Below are 18,868 nucleotides of genomic sequence, written 5' to 3'. Positions count from 1 at the left end.
ACACATGTGGTTTGATGTAAAATACCTTGAGATGACAAGAAATCAGAATTGGCTAGACTGGAACCTAATTCTTTAGCATTATCAGACCTGATGACTTTGACTTTTGTCTGGAATTGTCTTTCTACCATGGTTAAAAACTATTTTAAGATATAGAATGCATTACTCTTGGTTTTGAGCAAATAAGTCCATGTCCCTCTACTATAGTCATCAACAATTGTTAAAAAATATCTAAAACCATCATGGGTAGTGACTTTATAAGGACCCCAAGTGTCCACATGAATGAGTTCAAAGATACCTTTTGTGGAAATGGTACTGGAAGGAAAAGGTAATTTAGATTGTCTAGCTTTTGCATAAACATCACATGGAAAAGGTAAATTAGACAGAGTAGAGTGTATAGGAAAACTGGAAATATTCTTCATATTAGATATGGGCAAATGCCCCAACCTCTGATGCCATAGGCTTACATTGACAATACTGGAATTAGAACAAACAGGTGCTTTGAAAGTAAATTACAACTAGACTTATAAGATAAACTACTAGACTTGGAAGATAAGCTGCTAGATAGGGTGGAAACCGGAGAAACTGGGACTGCACTTGTCTTGATAGGAGTAGACTTGAGTATGTAGAGACCTTCTTGAACTTCACCAAGAACCACTGGGCTCTTCATGGAAGGGCCTTGAAAAATTGCACCAAAGGAAAAGAAAATAAACATACAATGAAACTGTAAGGTGAATTTATGAACTGAGAGGAGATTGAATTTAAACGCTGGAACAAATAAAACATTGTGTAGGACTAGATTAGGCAAGACTGTGATAGTTCCCTTTTGTGTGACTTTGAGTTTTTATGAATTTGACAAACTAACATACAAAGCTGTTGATAATGATGTGATATTAGATAATAAAGAAAGATCAAATGTCATATGGTCTGAGGCTCCACTGTCTAAAATCCATGAATTAGATTGAATTTGAGAAGAAAAGGAATAAGACTTAGGATTAAAATGAGGTGTGATGATACCAGCACAGTTTGCTGAGACTGATGGTTCAGCAGTTGCATCATTTTGTCCTTCATACTGCTGCAAAAGGGTCACCAATTGACTGTGTTGTTCAGGAGTCAATTGCTTCCCAAAATTGGAAAAATCCCCATCAGGTACTGCATGATTGTTGTTTTGTTCTGAAACCACAGATGTTGCATTGCTATGAGTCTGAAATTTATTCTTCCTAGGCCTGGTAAATTTGAAAGCTGGGGGAAAACCAATTATCCCGTAACACTTGGAAACATTATGATTAGTCATCTTGTAGTTTGTACAAAACAATTCTGAATTCTATTTGTCAAAGTTCCCTTTGAGTTTTCCATCAGACCAACCATATTTCTGATTGTTGTTACTAAACCTTGCACCATTGTTGTTGTTTTGCTGAGTGTTGTTGTTAGTAAATCTTTGACCATTACTGAACCTTGGGTTTGAAACCATGAAAGCAGACTCAGAGGGGTGTGCTTCCATGTGCACCTCCTTTTGTTTGTCATCTTAAATGAGCAAAGAGTAGGCAGAACTAACAGTAGGTAAAGGGTCCATCATCAGAATGGTGCTTTTGACACTAGAGTAACTGCTGTTCAGTCCCATGAGGAACTGAATCAGCCTACCATCCTGATGAGACTGGATTGTTTTGACTCTACCTCCACAAATACACTTGCAGTTGTAATGATCAAAAGTAATGATTGCATCAAGCTCAGCCCAAATTTTCTTAACCTTAGTAAAATAGCCTGCTATGTCTAGGTTACCTTGCATTGCATCTGATAATTCCTTTTGTAGTTGATAGAGTTGTGCTCCATTGCACTGACTAAAACTTGTTGCTAATTCTTTCCAGATCTCTCTTGCAGTCTTGGAGTAAAGGACAGACTCAGCAATATCCTTAGAGAGAGAGTTAAGGATCCAGGAAATGACCATGTCATTGCACCTGGCCCAAGGTTTGTGATTAACAGAGGTGACATCCGGTGCCTCAATGCTACCATCAATCATGCCAAGCTTGTTCTTGGCTGAAAGAGCAATGAAAAAAGCTCTACTTCAACCTGCATAGCCCTTGCCATCAAAAGGAGAATTGACAAACAACATTCCTGGTGAGTCTGATGGGTGAAGGTAAAAGGGACTAGAATGGTCATTGATTGGGTTGGTTTGAGAAGATTCTGAGTTTTCTCCACTCATTTCAGCTATGAAGATTGAGACAAGATTGAAAATGAATGATGGATTAAAGAAGAAAGACCTACTGCTCTGATACCATATAGGAAAAAACAAGGAAAGATAGGAAATTTTCTGTGTGTATTCCTTGTAGCAAAAATGTGTATAAATACAATCTAATGGAAGAAAAGAATGTTCTATTCTAACTAACTATACCACAGCTGTCCTATACATGATTGGCTGTCAAAATACCACAATTGTACTATTATTCTTTGTACAAGAAATAGGAAAATACTAGAAGGAATACGTGTACAAATATGTGGTATATTCCTTGAGAATATATGTATATCTCTGAAGTGGGTTGTGCAGTGTTAAGTCTTCACTGGGCCTTTTTTTCTTTTGTATTCGGTCATCCAAAACCAAAAGCCCAAGTGTATTAAATAGCCCAAAATGAGTTTTGTCATTCTTGGTTGATATGTACGATGTATTGTCTGAAAACCTCTAATCAGTTGAAATCTTTGTCAATTTCTTCTTATTCACCAACGAACAATTTCCATTTCCAACAGTATTAGCTTCAGGATTCGATATGACGAATCTAACTTTTTTGTTAGCTACGATCTATTTATACACCTCTATAGGAGTTACTGTTTGGTTGTGCATACTGTAGAAGATCAATTTATTCTTACAAACTAATACAGTAATTTTTTTTTTGTTAGTTTCATTGTATAATGTGTGCCCTCTTTAAGTGCCTTTGTTTTTTTTTTTCTTTAACTAAATTTTTCTGCCGTATGGTGGCGTTACCTTAGCACGTCATCAAAATTATAGTTAGAAGGGGATTAAATGTCCTTACCTCAATTACAAAGCTGAAGAGATTATAAATCTAGGTACGAAATACAAACATTTAACTATACAGATGTTAGTAAACTAAAGTACTCTTCTTCAAAACCCCAACTGGGATTTCATCTTCTATTGCAAAAACTTCCTCTGTTTATGCCTTTAGTTTGTCCTGATTAATCAGTGACGTAATTTATGGAACTTTAGATTACACATGTTTGTTATAGGTGAGCTTGTTCATCCTGTGTGTTGTGGAGTTCATGCTCACATCCTCCATCCATATGTAATTTTGCTATTCAATACAAGGTAGGGGTCAAGACAAAACCCTCATCACTTTCGAGTCAATATAGCTCAAAGTGAAAATGGTTTACTGGAGAAAATGAATATTTTACTATCTAGACGAAGGTCTGAATTGAATGATCATCCAAGTAATCATAAGGCCTTTAGATAATAATAGTCTGAAAGATGAATACTAACTCAACGTAAAATTTAAATGTATGTTGTAATTCACGATCAAATTATGAGCCTCTAACTGATGTCTAAAAATATATGTATGGTAAGATTCACTGTCACGTACTTGCTAGGCTATGAATTCGAACTCATAATCCAACTGTCAAAGAACTTTCTCCACAGCGAAAACCACATTTAATAGGTTATCATTCTAAAATTAGTACTCCCTCTTGTTCAAAATAAGTGTTCACTTAGCTTTTTTATTTTGGTTTAAAATAAGTACTGTCCACTTACAAAATGTTTTTTCTTTTCTTTTCTAGGAGTTAGTGTTTTCTTAAGGGTGTGAAAAAGACAAAGTAGACTATCCACTCAATGTAGTTTCTTAGTGTATGAAAACACACTTATCTAAATAGGAGTAAATTTGGAAGAAAACAATTACTTAATACTTTCTTGATTGTGTGAAATATCCCTTATTTTGAACCAAAATGAAAAAATAAAAACACCAACTTAATATGAAAACATAGGGAGTATAGTAATTTTCTATCACTATCATTATTAATCTCTTGTTCAATTACCAACATAAGCTTAAAATTTTTAGGGCTCTTTATGTTTATTTTTATTAAGTCATAACCAAAGGCTGTGATCCCCTTGGTGTCAGGGTTAGGCTTGACCCCTATCATTTCTATTCATGCAAAAAGTATCAGAGTTAGAGGGTGACATGCACCTTACCTCTAACACTGGGGCGAAGTCAGGTAGAAGCAAGGGAGTTCGAACCCCCTTAAGAGGAAAATTACACTGAATATACAGGGTTAATTATTTTTTATGTATGTATAGTATATGTTAAATTCCCTTGGCTTCTTCGTTTGCTTATTTCTTCATATTTTTGGATCCCCTTAGTAAAAATCCTAACTCCGTCATTGCTCTAACATACAATAGGTCAACACAAAAACTGTCCAAACAAGAGAAGAAATGATGTACCTATACAAAATCCTTTCCTACAAGTATATAACAACTTCAACTAACAATTTTTTTTTAATTTTTTTTTTTTTACATTTTTTTATATATCCTTTTTGTAGAAGGAAATTCTCATTTATCTCCTAAGACAAGGAGACAAATGAAGAAATCACAAGATCATTCCAAAAGAGGTTTAAATAATCAAGATTCTTAATTGGACTATTAGAGGCATGAAATCCCATGCCTCTACAGAAAGGGTAAAGTTTTTAATCGCTTCACATAGAATTTAGCTTATTGCTATACAAGAGCCTTTCATAAAGGAAGATAAAATTGAAAGATACAAAAAGGAATTGAATATGCATGAATTTTTTCCAACTGCAGTAACAAAATTTGGGTTTTCTGGACTACGAGCCTAAAATGCTCTATTTATGCTAATGAGGAACATATGGTTACTTGTAAGATTATTGATAATGATAAGGAGTTATATATTTCAATAGTCTATGCCAAATCTTCTAGTAAAGGGAGGGAAGAATTATGGAACCGTATGAGAATCGTTGCCTCTACTATTAATGCACCCTGGGCTGTTGCAGGGGATTTTAATAGTATACTTGATGCTGAAGAAAAAATTGGGGGAAATCCCCATAGACTAAGCAAGAGTATTCCATTCATGGAATGCCTTAGTGATTGTGGTTTAAGAGATAGTGGATATACCGGGCATATTTTTACCTGGTGCAATGAGAGAAAAAAAAAGAATGTAATCTGGAAAGGTTAGATAGAATGGTGCATAATGAAGAATGGGATGATCTTTTCTCAAGTACTAATGTACAACATCTTCCTAGAGTTGGATCAGACCATTGTCCCATATATATTACCATGGATAACCCTCAAAATTCTTATGTCAAGTATTTTTAGATTCCTTAATCTCTGGGTTGAATGTGAAGGCTTCCAGGAAGTTGTCAAATCTAGTTGGAAATCTCACACTAAAGGTAATATCTTTTGGGAAGTTCAACAAAAACTAAAGAACACTAGTTCTGCTCTTAGTAGTTGGTCCAAGAATACAGTTGGAGATATTTTTAAGAATACTCAAGACATGGAAAACAGAATTAGTGAGCTTGAACAAAGATATATTGAAAGTATGGATTCTCATGATAGAATGCAGTTGAATAAAGCCAAAGCTGAACTGATTTCTCATCATAAGAAAGTGAATGATTTTTGGAAACAAAAGGCAAATTTGAAAGGGAACCTCGAAGGGGATGAGAATACCAAATATTTTCACTCCATTGTAAAAGGAAGAAGAAATCATCTCCAAGTCCACAGAATTCTGGAAAATGATGTATGGGTGGAAGGAGAAGAAGAGATTGGGATTGTTGCAGAGAACTTCTATAGGAATTTGTTCTCTCAATAGGGACAATGTATTGATATGAGCATAATGGACCAGATTCCTAAGAATATTAATGATATGGACAATCAGATGCTTCTAAACAGTCCTAATGAAGAAGAAATTTTCAAAGCGGTTATGGACATCAACCCAAATAGTTCCCCAGGTCCAGATGGTTTCAGTGGTTTATTTTTTCAAAAAACTTGGGAGATTATTGGGAAGGATATTACTGATCTAGTGCAGGAAGTTTTCAACGGAGATCAGCTTACAAGATACTACACTAACACCTGCCTTATTCTTATCCCTAAAGTGGATGATCCTCAGAGTTTTTCAGAATTTAGGCCTATTAGTTTAAGCAATGTTACTCAGAAGATCATCTTAAAAGTTTTAAACTGCAGGCTTGCTTCTCTGTTACCTAGAATAATTTCTTCCAACCAAAGTGGATTTATAAAAGGAAGAGCTATTGGAGAAAATGTTCTACTGGCACAGGAAATGATTCATGATATGAAAGATAATAAAGGGGAAACGTTGTATTCAAAATAGATATGAATAAAGCCTATGATAGGATCTCTTGGCACTTTATCTGCTTTGCAATGAGAAAAATAGGATTTGATGAAAGGTGGATTCACATCATCTGGAACCTATTATCCAACATGTGGTATACTGTGGTCATAAATGGAAAAAGACATGGATTCTTCAAATCAGAAAGAGGAGTTAAACAGGGAGACCCTATTTCACCTTCTTTATTTATTATTGCTTCTGAATGTTTATCTTCTCTTCTAAATAATTTATATAATAAGAGGGAATTCAATGGTTTTAGTATTAATGCAATTGGTCCTAAGGTTAATCATTTAGCTTATGCAGATGACCTGATAATTTTCTGTTGAGGGAAATCTCATACCTTGAACCTTGTTATGGACTATCTAAAAAGATATGAAGAAAACTCAGGTCATCTAATAAACAGGAATAAGAGTTGTTTTGTTATGAAGGAAGATACCTCCTCAAAAAGAATTAGAATAGTATCTGATATTTTACAGGTTAGAAGAGAAGTATTTCCCATAACTTACTTGGGGTGTCCTTTGTTTGCAGGAAGGAAAAGAATTCAATACTTTGCTACAATGGCTACTAAGATCCTGAAAAGAATGAATTCCTGGCAAAGCAAACAACTTTCTACAGGAGGAAGGATTATACTAATAAAGCATGTTTTAAGTGCTATGCCTGTGCACTTATTATCTATATGTCAGCCCCCCAAAACCTTTTTAAAGCAGATGGAAGGGATGTTTGCCAACTTTTTATGGGGAAATTATAATGGGAAACCCAAATTTCACTGGGTGGCTTGGCACAAAATGTGATTTCCAAAGGAGGAAGGGGGAATAGGAGTGAGATCTTTGCAAGATATTACTGAGACCTTTGGGGCTAAATTATGGTGGCAATTTAGAACCAAAGACAATATTTGGACACAGTTCATGAAAGCCAAGTATTAAAAAAGAATCCACTCAATGGCTACAAAATGGAGTTATAGGCACTCTCATACTTGGAGAAGGCTATGGAAGATAAAAGATAAGGTTGATCATTATATTTTATGGAGGATCAACAATGGTAGCAGCAACTTCTGGTGGGACAACTGGTCAGGTCTTGGTAATTTGAGCCAATTTGGGCAAGCATCTACTTCTATCAAGATCAAGGTTTCTGAATTTAATGAGTGGGATCAATGGAACATGAGCAAGATTAGACAGAAACTCCCTTCGAACATTGCTAACTCAATCAAAGAAGTGCAAATTCATACATCCTTAGAAGATGATCATCCTATATGGACTGCATGGGAAATATTGAGAAAGAAATAGATGGTTACCATAGCCAACAAAATGACCTGGCACAAAAAACTTCCTTTCAAAACAGCGTTTTTTCTGTGGAAATTAATGAGGCATAGTGTGGCTGTTGATACCAACTTGATCAGATTCAAAGTTCATCTACCTTCAAGATGTTCTTGCTGTATCAACCCTGATCAAGAGGAGGAGGAGCACCTGTTTCACAAAGGTATGATTGCTCAAGAATTATGGATATATTATAACAGAATTTTTGGAATTTTGCAGAGAAATGGATGCTTAAGACAACAAATAATCTCATGGTGGATAACTAAAGCTGGAAATCCATTACAAAAAATGCTCCTACAAATTCTTCCAGGGATTATTAGTTGGCAGATTTGGAAATCAAGATGCAAGCAGAGATACGACAACAAAAAGATGGATTTAAACAACATCAAATACAACATCAATACACAAGTTGCTATGACAGTTCACAAATAGTACACTATGATCAGTCCATACCTGAAAGGAAGAATTATTTCAGATGAAGGATAAAGTTACACAGAAGATTAACCACATAATGGTGAAATGGGAAAGACCTAAGGCTGGATTTGTAAAACTGAATTCTGATGGCTGTGCAAAAGGAAATCCAGGGCCTAGTGGAGCTGGGGGCATCATTAGAAATGAGCAAGGAAATTTAGTTACTGCATATGGGAAATTCCTTGGCCATATTACTAATAATGGCAGAAGTTTTAGCTATTGAAATTGGAATTGCTTGGTGTAAGGACAATGGATACAGCAGGCTGGAAATTGAGGTTGACTAAAAAATGCTAGTGGATTGGATAAAAGAAACTGCAGATGTTTCGTGGAATGCTTGGGATTCCATTATGCGATCGAAGGCGATGCTTGAGAAAATGGAGGAATGGAGTATAATACACTGCTTTAGAGAAGGGAACAAAGTAGCTGATGGATTGGCTAATTGGGGACTACAATGCAACAACACAACTTGGATATCTCAGTTCCATCTACTGCCTAAGGAAGCAAGAGGTGCTCTCAAAATGGACAAAATGAACTTCCCTTCCTTTAGGACCAAAATTATTAGAAACTCCTTCTCTCTGAATAGGAGCATGTATAGAACTTACACTTTTGATGTCCCTTGAAGCTTGATTTTGATAGAAAATCAACTCATTTTTTGAAAGCTGATAAGAAATCCTACTTTTGCTATAATTGGAGTCTGTTCCAATTAAGTAGGTGCAAGGAGTGATAACTCCTTTGCTGTGTATAATATCTTTTTGATTAATGAAAGGCATCCACTCTTGAAGATGGATGAATTAAACAAAAAAAAAAATCTAGTTGAATCAAACATTTAGCCATTCTGGGGAGTTATTGATAAGAGGAATAGAAGATTAAAGCTCCACTAATAGATGCCAACTTAGCTAAATAGTCAGTCACTTGGTTGGTTTTTCTAAATTAGTGATTTTAGGGCATAATTTCTGTACATCAAACATTGACAATGTAAGTTATTATTCACTCTATCACGTCACTTTAAAAGTAATAATTTGTAATAAGTGAAATTGGGAGTGATCTGAAAAATAAGATAAATAATGTTCTACATATTATTTTACACAAATTATGTGAATAATTATAAACATTGTCATTAGGTAAGAGATAAGGATATTTAATTTATATACACACTCAGGCACAGAACTTCAATATTAGCTATGGGTTCGGACAAATCCAATAACTTTTTTGATATCCTAATTTATATTAGAAAAAGCATTAAATATATGTTTAAATATTTAATTGCGGACCTAGAAATCAAAACGAATTTGTATGAATTTAGTGACAAGTTCAAAACCCATAAACTTTAAATTATGACTCCGCCTCAATTAGTCTACTAGCATTGCAAAATTTCATTTTACACTAGCAGTGTAGTTTAACTGTGACACCCCAGCTTAGGAGGAAAGTCCCACATCGCATAGCACAGGAGAGGTGCTGGGTATATAAGTAAGCATGTCTTACCTCCTAGTGAGGTGTTTTAAAGACCGATTGGTCGTAGGTTCGAATCCTACTTGGGGAGATTTTGGAGTTACCGCTTTTCTGACCTAGCGCTTGCCTCCGCCGTGCCGGCCTAGGCCCAAAGCGAACAATATCACTGGTGGGTTGGCTATTATAGAGGCATGCTTACTTATATACCCAGCACCTCTCCTGTGTTATGCAGATGTGGGACTTTCCTCCTAAGCTGGGGTGTCACATACACCCCCTCTTATGGACTCAGTGTCCTCACTAAGGTTTGCCCCACCGTATGGGGTTTGCCTAGACTCAGCATTGAGGTTTGCTCCGCCTACCTGGGATTTGCCTTAACTCAGTTGAACTCTGGCCCACCATTGGCAAGGCTAACACAAGAGTGGCTCTGCTACCATCTATAACAGTCAACCCACTAGTGATATTTTACACTTTGGGCCAAGGCCTGCATGACTTTAAAACGCGTCACTAGGAGGTAAGACATGCTTACTTATATACTCAGCACCTCTCCCGATGTGAGACTTTCCTCCTAAGGTGGGGTGTCACATTAACCTACTGCAGTGTAGGTAGTCGTCATTTTATGTTTATCATAGATATTTTACCCGTAATTACATTATAGTTAACCAAATTTGTATATATATATTTCTTATATCAATAACAACAATAACATATCCTGTGTGATCATATAAGTGGAGTGTGGAAAGGGTGAGGTGTACGCGCACAGACGACCTTACCTCTACCTTGTGTGAGCAAATTTCTTGGATCAATGGTGCATAAACTCAAACTCATAAGAAAAAACAAGTTCATACTAGGAGAGAGAGAGAGAGAGAGAGAGAGAGAGAGAGAGAGAGAGAGAGAGAGAGAGGAGAAAACAAAAAGTTATTGGGAGTGTGAGTGTGTTTATGGCATAGAGTTGAAAAGGTTGAAGAAGAAGTAGCAAAACCTGAAAGATGAGAAACGATTGGCAAATTTTGGAATCTTTTAAGGTGGAAGAAGAACAAGGAATGCATGGATTGTGTCAGGTTTTGTAACGTTTGCCACATCCCCCGTTATCGTCCCTTTTCTTCTTCACTTCATAAAATCCTTCTACTATCTAGATAGTAGAGAGATCTCTCTTCCTTCTCTCTATCATATTCTTTCTTCTTTCTCTCTCTTCTCCAATCTTTTACTTCTAATACTACATCTTTTTGAAATTATGGATTATTCTCCAATGTCACCACTATCATCAGCATCATCACCACCACCACCATCACCACCGCCATCCGTCGAAGAGCCAAAGACTTTAACTGAACAAGAACTCACTGCCCTTAGGGCTATATGTTGCCTTCTTAATTTCTTTTGAATTTTCTAAAGCATATATTTGTGTCTACACTTAATGCTTATGTTTTAACTTATTGTTACTTCCCTGTTTTTGGAGGCGGCTCTTCGCATAATCAACACTCATATGCCTGAAGAAGCCACAAGAATTTTTATGGAGGTAACACAATAGCCCAACAAAACCTATATAATGAAAATTAACTCTGATCTTTTTTTTCTTTTTCTTAATACACTTGTTATATACTACTGATACATCAATGATGACCACAAAGGGCTACAATTAAGCGGTTGAATCTTTTTAGCCGCCTAACTAAAAATGTAAGATCCCTAAAAACAAGCTTAAAATAAATGGAAGAGATTAATCGGATATAGCCATCAATTTTGTAACTATATAAGAGTTCAGATATATAGTTAGTTCCAAAGATATTCATTTAGGGCCTGTTTGGAAAGCCACTCAGGTAATTGGAATTGGGTGTAATTACACAGTTTGACATGTTTGTTTGACCAAGTAATTACACAGTTAGTTGGGAATTGGGTGTAATTGACAGGATGTAATTACACTCTCAAATTCTCAAGGGGGGCTGAGAATTGGGTGTAATTACACCCTGTAATTACAGGGTTACTTTTTAGTTTGTTTATTTTTTTACTTTAATTTTTTTTTTAATTTATTTTATTTCTATTATTTTAATTTTTTTGATTTTTAATATTTTTTTATTTCTATTATTTTAATTTCTTTTTTATTTTTACTTTTTTATTATTTTTATTTTTTAAAATGTATTTTTCTTTTTATATTATTTATTTTTCATTTTCTTTCTTTTCATTCCCAACCTTTACTTCTTGTGATTTCATGTAATTGCTCGTATTTTTTTATTTTATTCATTTAGCACAACCGTGTTATTATTCTAATATTTGAAACTACACCTCTTAATATTGGAAAGAATGAGTTATTAACAAACTTGACATATAACGGGTGACGTTATTAAAGTAGAATTTCATTGTGAATGGGGTTATAGACTTATATTTTTCCTTTCTTTTGAATTATTTACTTAAGTTACGTTGGAACTTACTTATGTAATGTTGGAATTTGACATAAGAGTATTATGTTGAACTTTTTCTTTTGGATTTTGAATTTAGGTTATATTTTCAATTCTAAGTTATTTGCTTTCACATTGCATGTTGTTTATTTTTCACTTACATTTGATGGATTGTTTTGTGTCAAACATTTGAATAATGTTATGGCATTATATTTATTAATATTATTTTTTTGTCAACATCCAATCTATGACGTTCTCACAAAAAGAGTCTTCTTTTAATTTTTATAATTAATTAAAATTAAATATTAATTTGAAAAATATATATCAATTATTTTTGTTACAATATTAGTTACAAATATATGATTATCAATTAATATATTTTCAATAAACAATGTGTTATTAAATAACTAATTTAATATCATTTATAAAGGCAATATTTTTTAAATATTAATTTTAAATTTTTTATAATTTAATTTTGTTTTTAAATTAAACTGACTATGTAATTACACTTGTACAACCGAACAACACGCTTGTAATTACACTGTAATTACGTTATGACAAACAAACAGGTCGTTGTAATTACACTACTGTATAATTACTAGGCTGTGTAATTACTACCCTAGTAATTACACCAATTCCAATTACCAGGTGGCTTTCCAAACAGGCCCTTAATTGATCTCTTGCTTGTTTCTATTGAAAAATTAAAAGATCTAACTTAGGGGGAAAAAAAAAAAAGGAAAAATTTCAGCACTAAAACAAAGTGCTATATAAAATTTGTATGATAGATCAGTTGAATGATGTGGTGCGAGACTTCAGCTTACAAAAAAATATCTTTGTAGTTTCAGCATACCTAAACGAACTATATATGTAGTAGTTTTTTCTTCTTTTTTCTGTTGGTTAAGTGTAGTCCTTCTATATATTCAGGTATCAGTAGAATCTTCCTCTGTTGTTCGGGAGTTGGTGCATTGAATTTCTGGACATCTGCATCTAGCAGAACTAATTGACCATCAAAGCAATCACCTTTTCTAGTCTTTTAACTTCTTAATTAACTATATGATTCATTAGGGAGGTGTCTAAAAGCTAAGGGCGGTGGGGAAGCAGAAATCCAGGGTTTGAATTTTGGGATTGAAAAAAAAATTCTGGTAGGGAGCATTTCTTTCTTTACCCGGCATGAATTCAAATTAGTCAGGACTCAAAACATGTAACGGACACCGGGTACGAAATAAATAAGCTCGGATTTGCAAAGAAGATGATCAGATGGTGAAAGTCGATGGGGTTATTGCGTAAATATTTACATTTTTTGATTAAATATTCATAATCCATTTGACGTTTAGTTAATCTGTTACTAACAGGACAAAATGACTCCATTTAATTTGAATAGTGAATACCATGAATCTTAAGTACGAGCAAATTTGATGAGGACTGAAATGTAGTTACCTGAAATTAAAGAACATGAACCAAAAGTTAACAAGAGTAAACCGAAAGAAAATGTAAATCGTCTTAGTAATTTAATGAACACGTTAATATGAAGTCCGGTGTTCTAATAAATGCAATTAGTTGTTCTTATTTGGCGTTTTCTTGATGCATATAGGTTTCTATATCAATCACAATCATTTCCCCATTTTAACTCTTAATCTTGTTGTGTACGTAATTTAGTGACTTTAATTTCCTTTTCTTAAATGGAACTTGGGCATGATAATCATCGGTAATATTCCATTTTTATCGTATATTTTACTGGTATAATGCCTTTTTAATTCTTTATTTTGGATGTTAGCTCATGTAAAATCGTCATTTATTTCTGATAAGCTACATTATTTTTTTTTTAAAATTATTCCTTTTTTGGTCGAGCTGGTGCATAATCTTCAATTTCGTGGAGTACTTGTTCTACATTTATCGATTCATTCCTTTCTATCGTGTATTCACTATAAATATTTGTTTTAGTGGATAAGCTACAAATTTTCATTTTGTCGGGCTAGTTTTTTTTTTTTTTTTTTTTTTTAAAAAAAAAATTAAAATTTTCATTCTTTATTTTTGTCGCACATTGGTGAAAATCTTCATTTATTTATGATAAGCTACATTATCCTTTTCAATTATCATTCTTTAATTTTGTCGCATGTTAGGTCAAAATTTTCAATTTTGTCAAGTATTTGTTCTACATTTTGTCTATTCATTTTATTTTATTGTATACTCACTGCAAATCTTTGTTTTGTCAGAAGGTCCACTTTTCTCGTCATGGTATATATCCAACTTCCTAAGTTTATGCAGATTGATGATCTTGAGAGTGCTAGTCAAGCAGTGGACCTGTTTGGTCATCCTCTTATGAAAAAGAGCAGGAGGTTGGCGTATGATGGGCGTGGCAATGCTGTAGCTAAAAGCGAGGAGGACCTCTCTCCTCTGTTGTTAATGCGCTTGGAAGATATGATCGTGGTCTATATGTTGAGAAATGGGCTCCATTTGTGAAGGTGCTCTCTGTGATTTTGGCTAGGGGAAGGGATAGTTCAATTGCATGTTACCCTGCTGTAGAAACTATTCACAGGGATAACATTTGTCATATCGTAAAGTCACCTGCTAAAGTATCTTGGAACATTATGAAAACAGACGTTGCGCACAGAGCTGTTAGTTCACTAGAAGGTGCAGGAGTTTTCGCTGTTGAGTTGTTTTTGACAGAGGATGGTCAGATTATACTAAATGAAGTAGCTCCGAGACCCCATAATAGTGGGCATCACACCATTGAGGCTTGCTTCACTTCACAATTTGAGCAGCATTTGCGGGCTGTCGTTAGCCTTCCACTTGGTGATCCATCAATGAAAACTCCTGCTGCAGTCATTTATAACATATTGAGGGAAGCCGATATGGCGAACCTGGATTTCTTTTGGCTAATCAACTTATTGGAAGGGGATTGGGAATTCCAGGGCATCTATTCATTGGTATGACAAGCCAGAGATGCGAAGGCAACGCAAGACGGGACACATCACAATAGTTGGCCCTTCTATGGGAATTGTGGAAGCGCAACTAAGAGTGATGCTAAATGAAGAAAGCGTTAATGGCCAGCCTGCAGTTGCACCACGTGTTGGGATCTGAGTCAGATCTTCCTGTTATGAAGGATGCTGCCAAGATTTTAAAAGAGTTTGATGTTCCTGCTGAAGTAAAAATAGTTCATACACCCGAGATGATGGTTTCTTATGCTTTATCTGCACGGGAACGTGGTATCCAAGTAATAATTGCTGGGGCTGGTGGTACCGCCCACTTACCTGGAATGGTTGCTGTATTGACTCGATCCACTACCTGTTATTGGGTCATGTTCCAGTACGGGCTTCCACATTAGAATCTCTATTGTCCATTGTTCAGATGCCACGAGGGGTCGCAGTAAGATTGTTAGGGATCAGCGACATAAAGTTGCAAGCTAGAATGGCCCAATACCAAGAGGACAGAAGAGACGAGGTTTTGGTCAAGGGGGAAAGACTAGAAAAAGTTGGCTTTGAAGAGTATCTGAACTCTTAAACTATTGCTTGGGGTTGGATAATCTATCCAATGTTGATTCAGTGTGGAGGATACAGGTTGTTTAAGAAGAGAGTCGTTTCAGCACCAGCTGTTTCTAACATGCACTAAAGTGTACCAGCGCAATGTTACCTTCATTGTACAATGGCCGATATTTAGATGGCATAAGCACAAGCAGTAGTCAGCAGTGTGTTATATTCGTGCTGTCCGGTAGCAAATGCATTTTTGAGGCAGGTGAGCAAAAGGCATGATGCAAAATTATTTTGAACAACCTTTCTACTTGGAATCTTGTTAAAGATTTGTTGTTTGTTCTTTATCATTTTTTTATTCTAATTTGAATTTCAGAGGTCACAAGATTGTTATTGTTCAAAACTGAACTACTGCCCCTGTTATGCTGACCATTTTAATCTGCTTTGAAATTTAAAAGGATGACAATTACCATTTCTGATCGATATATGAGATTAACGAAGAATATTGAGTTAAAAAAAAACTAGAAAATATTCATTTTCTCGGGTACGTTACGTCTTTTTCTTTAATCCCTTAGTTGGTCGCAAGTTCGTGCAAATTTAAATCTTGTCGAGTGTTTGATCTGCATTTAGTTATTCATTCATTTTATCGTGTACTTCCTGCAAATCTCTCGTTTATAAGAATTAATCTTAATTTCATATCTCCTTCCCCTCTTTCAACTTCACTCGCGTGTGCTCGCGTACACATCTATTTATTGTAATTTAGTAATACTTAGTATAGCAAATCTTTGTGTAGTATATATGCCATTATCCTTATTAGTTGCACAGGTTAAACTTTCCAAGCTATCCTTTGGATTTGGGAGATTTTAATTCAATCTTCATATCTCATATGATGTGGTATTAATTTTATTTTAACATAGACATTTATAAAAGGATTATAAAGGGTTTATCAATTGAATATCAAAGAGCAGTATCAAATTCTCCATCTGTCAATCAATCTACCTTCATCCTACTTTCTCCCTGGTTCTCTTGCTTTTATTGGGTGTGTAACGTATCATTTCTTTGCTTAAAATTTAATTTGTTGATTGTTCAAAGTTAACTTTCAAGTATTTACGTAAGAGTTTAATTTTTATACACCGATAAATACAATTTTAACAGCTCATAAATGCATGTCTCCTTTGAATCATTCAGCTTTATCTTTTTTAACCTTTTTTACCCCCCTTTTTTGTAGGGTTTATTAACAGTGGATGGTGTGAAATCAAAAACACTTCCCAAGGAGAAGCTCTCTGAAATTCGACGCAAAGTCAAAAGTTGAAGTTGGTCTGCTTAAAATAAAAGTTGTCGTTTGCATCTTAGTACTTAATGAGACCTCGTAGTTTCGGTGTTATGTTGCACTCTCTTTTATTTTCCGATCTTGTTCTACTAATAAGGAAGATTCATTAGCGCTTGGAATCTAAATTCTGCTTTAGCAGAGGATTACATATATATCAAAGTCCAAGTTGCTTTGATATAAAGTAGTTTGCTTTGATATAAAGTAGCTTGATTACCTTAAGATAACTATAATAAAAGTTTGTTTGTGATTGTTACTAATAATATTTTCCTAATAATAGTCGTACTCTTAACTTGCCCGAGCTTGTTCTCGCTTGGCTTCTCAAGCTTAATATTACGCTCCCAAATTGAGGCGAGACGTGATTGACCCTCATCCTGTACCAAATTATTGAGTGAACCCTGTATTCGCTAGCTGAAGGTCTGAACTGAACGACACATTCAAGCACTAATAATAAGGTGATCTCTAGATAATAATAGTTTGAAAGCTGAATGCTAACTCAATGTAAAAATATAAGTATTCTAAAACCCACTATCAAGTTATGACCCTTTAACTGATGTCTGAATACATAAGTATTGGAACAAATTCCCTCAAAATAATAATAATATTGAAGAGAGAATAAAAGTCCGAAAAGAACTGCTACCGATGGGTTGAATTAATGGAGCCTGTCAACTGAGTCTAGGAAACCTGAGCTTCTAGCCACGTGCCTCATTACCTATGTCCTCAATACAATTGCCACACGACGTAGCATGTAGTTTACTAAAGAAAAAAAACCTCCAAAAATACATTTTTATCTATCTTAGTTTAATGTCTAAGTTAAAGATTTTTATGAACAAATATTGAGCAATTAATTTTCTTATCTTGGTATTTTAAGTTAGTAAGATTAGTATTTTATTTATCTACCCTTTTCAAATTAAAATTAAAAATACATAAAACATGACCCCATCAAGCAGGGCCACCAAGAAGATTTTTTCCTATCTTTCCCTAACAAACTCACATGGGACCCACTTACATTTTTAGACCTCACCTGCACACAAATACACGGGAGTTATCACACTTTTACCCTAAAATTATGTTCCCAGTTCAATCCTATCTATATACGTTACACTCTCTTATAAAAAGACAAAGAGACCTAGAAACGAGGGGACCTAGCATTGGAGAAGCCCGGGGCAGATCTAGGGGGAGGGTGGGTGTTCACCCGAACGCATATATAGATGTTGAATTCCCTGAATACAAAACTTGAGAGCATAGATAGATCTTGAATTTTCTGAACACTAGACTAAAGGTCGACTCTGTGGTCTATCATGTTCAAAATTCACTTTGAGATTCTAAGTTCAAGCATATACACATTCACGTCGAAAGAAAACAGGCAACCATAGCCGTTCCTCACCTCAAACAGCCATAAACAGCTACACTTTGTCGCACCTGAGCAAAAACTGCTATGAAACTGATCTTTTGGCCGTGTAAAGCATCTTTAAAGGTACCAAATTCTTCACTCTTTCTTTTATTTGTCTGTTTAAATGTGTCTTGAGTATTTGTTTGTTGGAATGGAAAGGTCCATCTTTTATTTATTCTAGGATTGATAGTTAGCTTAGAGGAGTTTCGCTGCAAAAGAGTCATTTCTGACTCCTTTGTTTAATTTTTTTTAAAGCTTTTTTAATTGAATCTGGTAAATGTTTTGAAGAATCTGTATGTTTGCTGTTTTGATGGTTGAGCCACTTACTGCTTTAATTGATGAAATTATCTACTGTTGAGCCTAATTTAGTTAATGTAATGATTTTCGGGCTGTTGGAAACGATTTAGGCTTAAAAATGATTTACGGCTGTTGCCTTAAATCTTAGGGCAATTTGCACGATTGCTCCTATGTTGGGGTGGTCTTTAATTTTTGCACCTCAAATTGCTGTTTTTTAATTTTTATCCTTCGCTTAAAAAACTGATGGAAAATATCTCGAGGTTCTGGGTATGAACTCCAGCTCAGTCAAAAAAAAAAAAAATCGCAAGGCAAAGATTTCGCAAAAGTTATATCTTAAGACATAACTTAGGCAGAGGTTAAGCCTTATAAAGCAGAACTTAGTTATGCCTTAAGGCAAAAGTTATGTCTCTGTAGTTC

The 18,868-nt window shown here is 34.8% G+C and overlaps 3 protein-coding genes across 3 annotated transcripts; 2 read left to right on the top strand and 1 right to left on the bottom strand.

Annotated features, from left to right (window-relative positions):
• Positions 1-1,321: 1,321 nt before the first annotated feature.
• Positions 1,322-2,197, bottom strand: LOC132034933 (uncharacterized). Its single transcript, XM_059425265.1, has 3 exons — positions 2,080-2,197; positions 1,553-2,031; positions 1,322-1,507 (listed from the first exon to the last, which is right to left on the bottom strand). The coding sequence occupies exons 1-3, from the start codon at positions 2,195-2,197 to the stop codon at positions 1,322-1,324; spliced, it is 783 nt and encodes a 260-aa protein (XP_059281248.1).
• Positions 2,198-4,853: 2,656 nt separating this feature from the next.
• LOC132034932 (uncharacterized) lies at positions 4,854-5,813 on the top strand. The gene is made up of 2 exons (XM_059425264.1): positions 4,854-5,175; positions 5,350-5,813. Exons 1-2 carry the CDS (start codon positions 4,854-4,856, stop codon positions 5,811-5,813), a joined length of 786 nt encoding a protein of 261 aa, XP_059281247.1.
• Positions 5,814-14,754: 8,941 nt separating this feature from the next.
• LOC132035481 (phosphoribosylaminoimidazole carboxylase, chloroplastic-like) lies at positions 14,755-15,914 on the top strand. The gene is given in 3 exon segments (XM_059425764.1): positions 14,755-15,244; positions 15,246-15,266; positions 15,268-15,914. Coding segments are annotated over 3 exon segments (471 nt in total). The 5' UTR covers positions 14,755-14,995; the 3' UTR covers positions 15,469-15,914.
• The last annotated feature ends 2,954 nt before the right edge of the window (positions 15,915-18,868 follow it).

This window comes from Lycium ferocissimum, chromosome 10, assembly GCF_029784015.1.
Source record: "Lycium ferocissimum isolate CSIRO_LF1 chromosome 10, AGI_CSIRO_Lferr_CH_V1, whole genome shotgun sequence".
In the NCBI taxonomy this organism is placed as follows: domain Eukaryota; kingdom Viridiplantae; phylum Streptophyta; class Magnoliopsida; order Solanales; family Solanaceae; genus Lycium; species Lycium ferocissimum.
The sequence above is the reverse complement of the archived record's forward strand: the minus strand, read 5'-3'. Positions and strand labels throughout refer to the sequence as shown.

Coding starts and splice junctions, on each gene's coding strand:
- LOC132034932 (XM_059425264.1), top strand. CDS start 4,854: ATGGTTACTTGTAAGATTATTGATAATGATAAGGAGTTATATATTTCA. Junction 5,176..5,349: donor AAAGAATGTAATCTGGAAAG/GTTAGATAGAAT, acceptor TTGAATGTGAAG/GCTTCCAGGAAGTTGTCAAA.
- LOC132034933 (XM_059425265.1), bottom strand. CDS start 2,197: ATGAGTGGAGAAAACTCAGAATCTTCTCAAACCAACCCAATCAATGAC. Junction 2,032..2,079: donor TGTCAATTCTCCTTTTGATG/GCAAGGGCTATG, acceptor TTGCTCTTTCAG/CCAAGAACAAGCTTGGCATG. Junction 1,508..1,552: donor TGATGGACCCTTTACCTACT/GTTAGTTCTGCC, acceptor GACAAACAAAAG/GAGGTGCACATGGAAGCACA.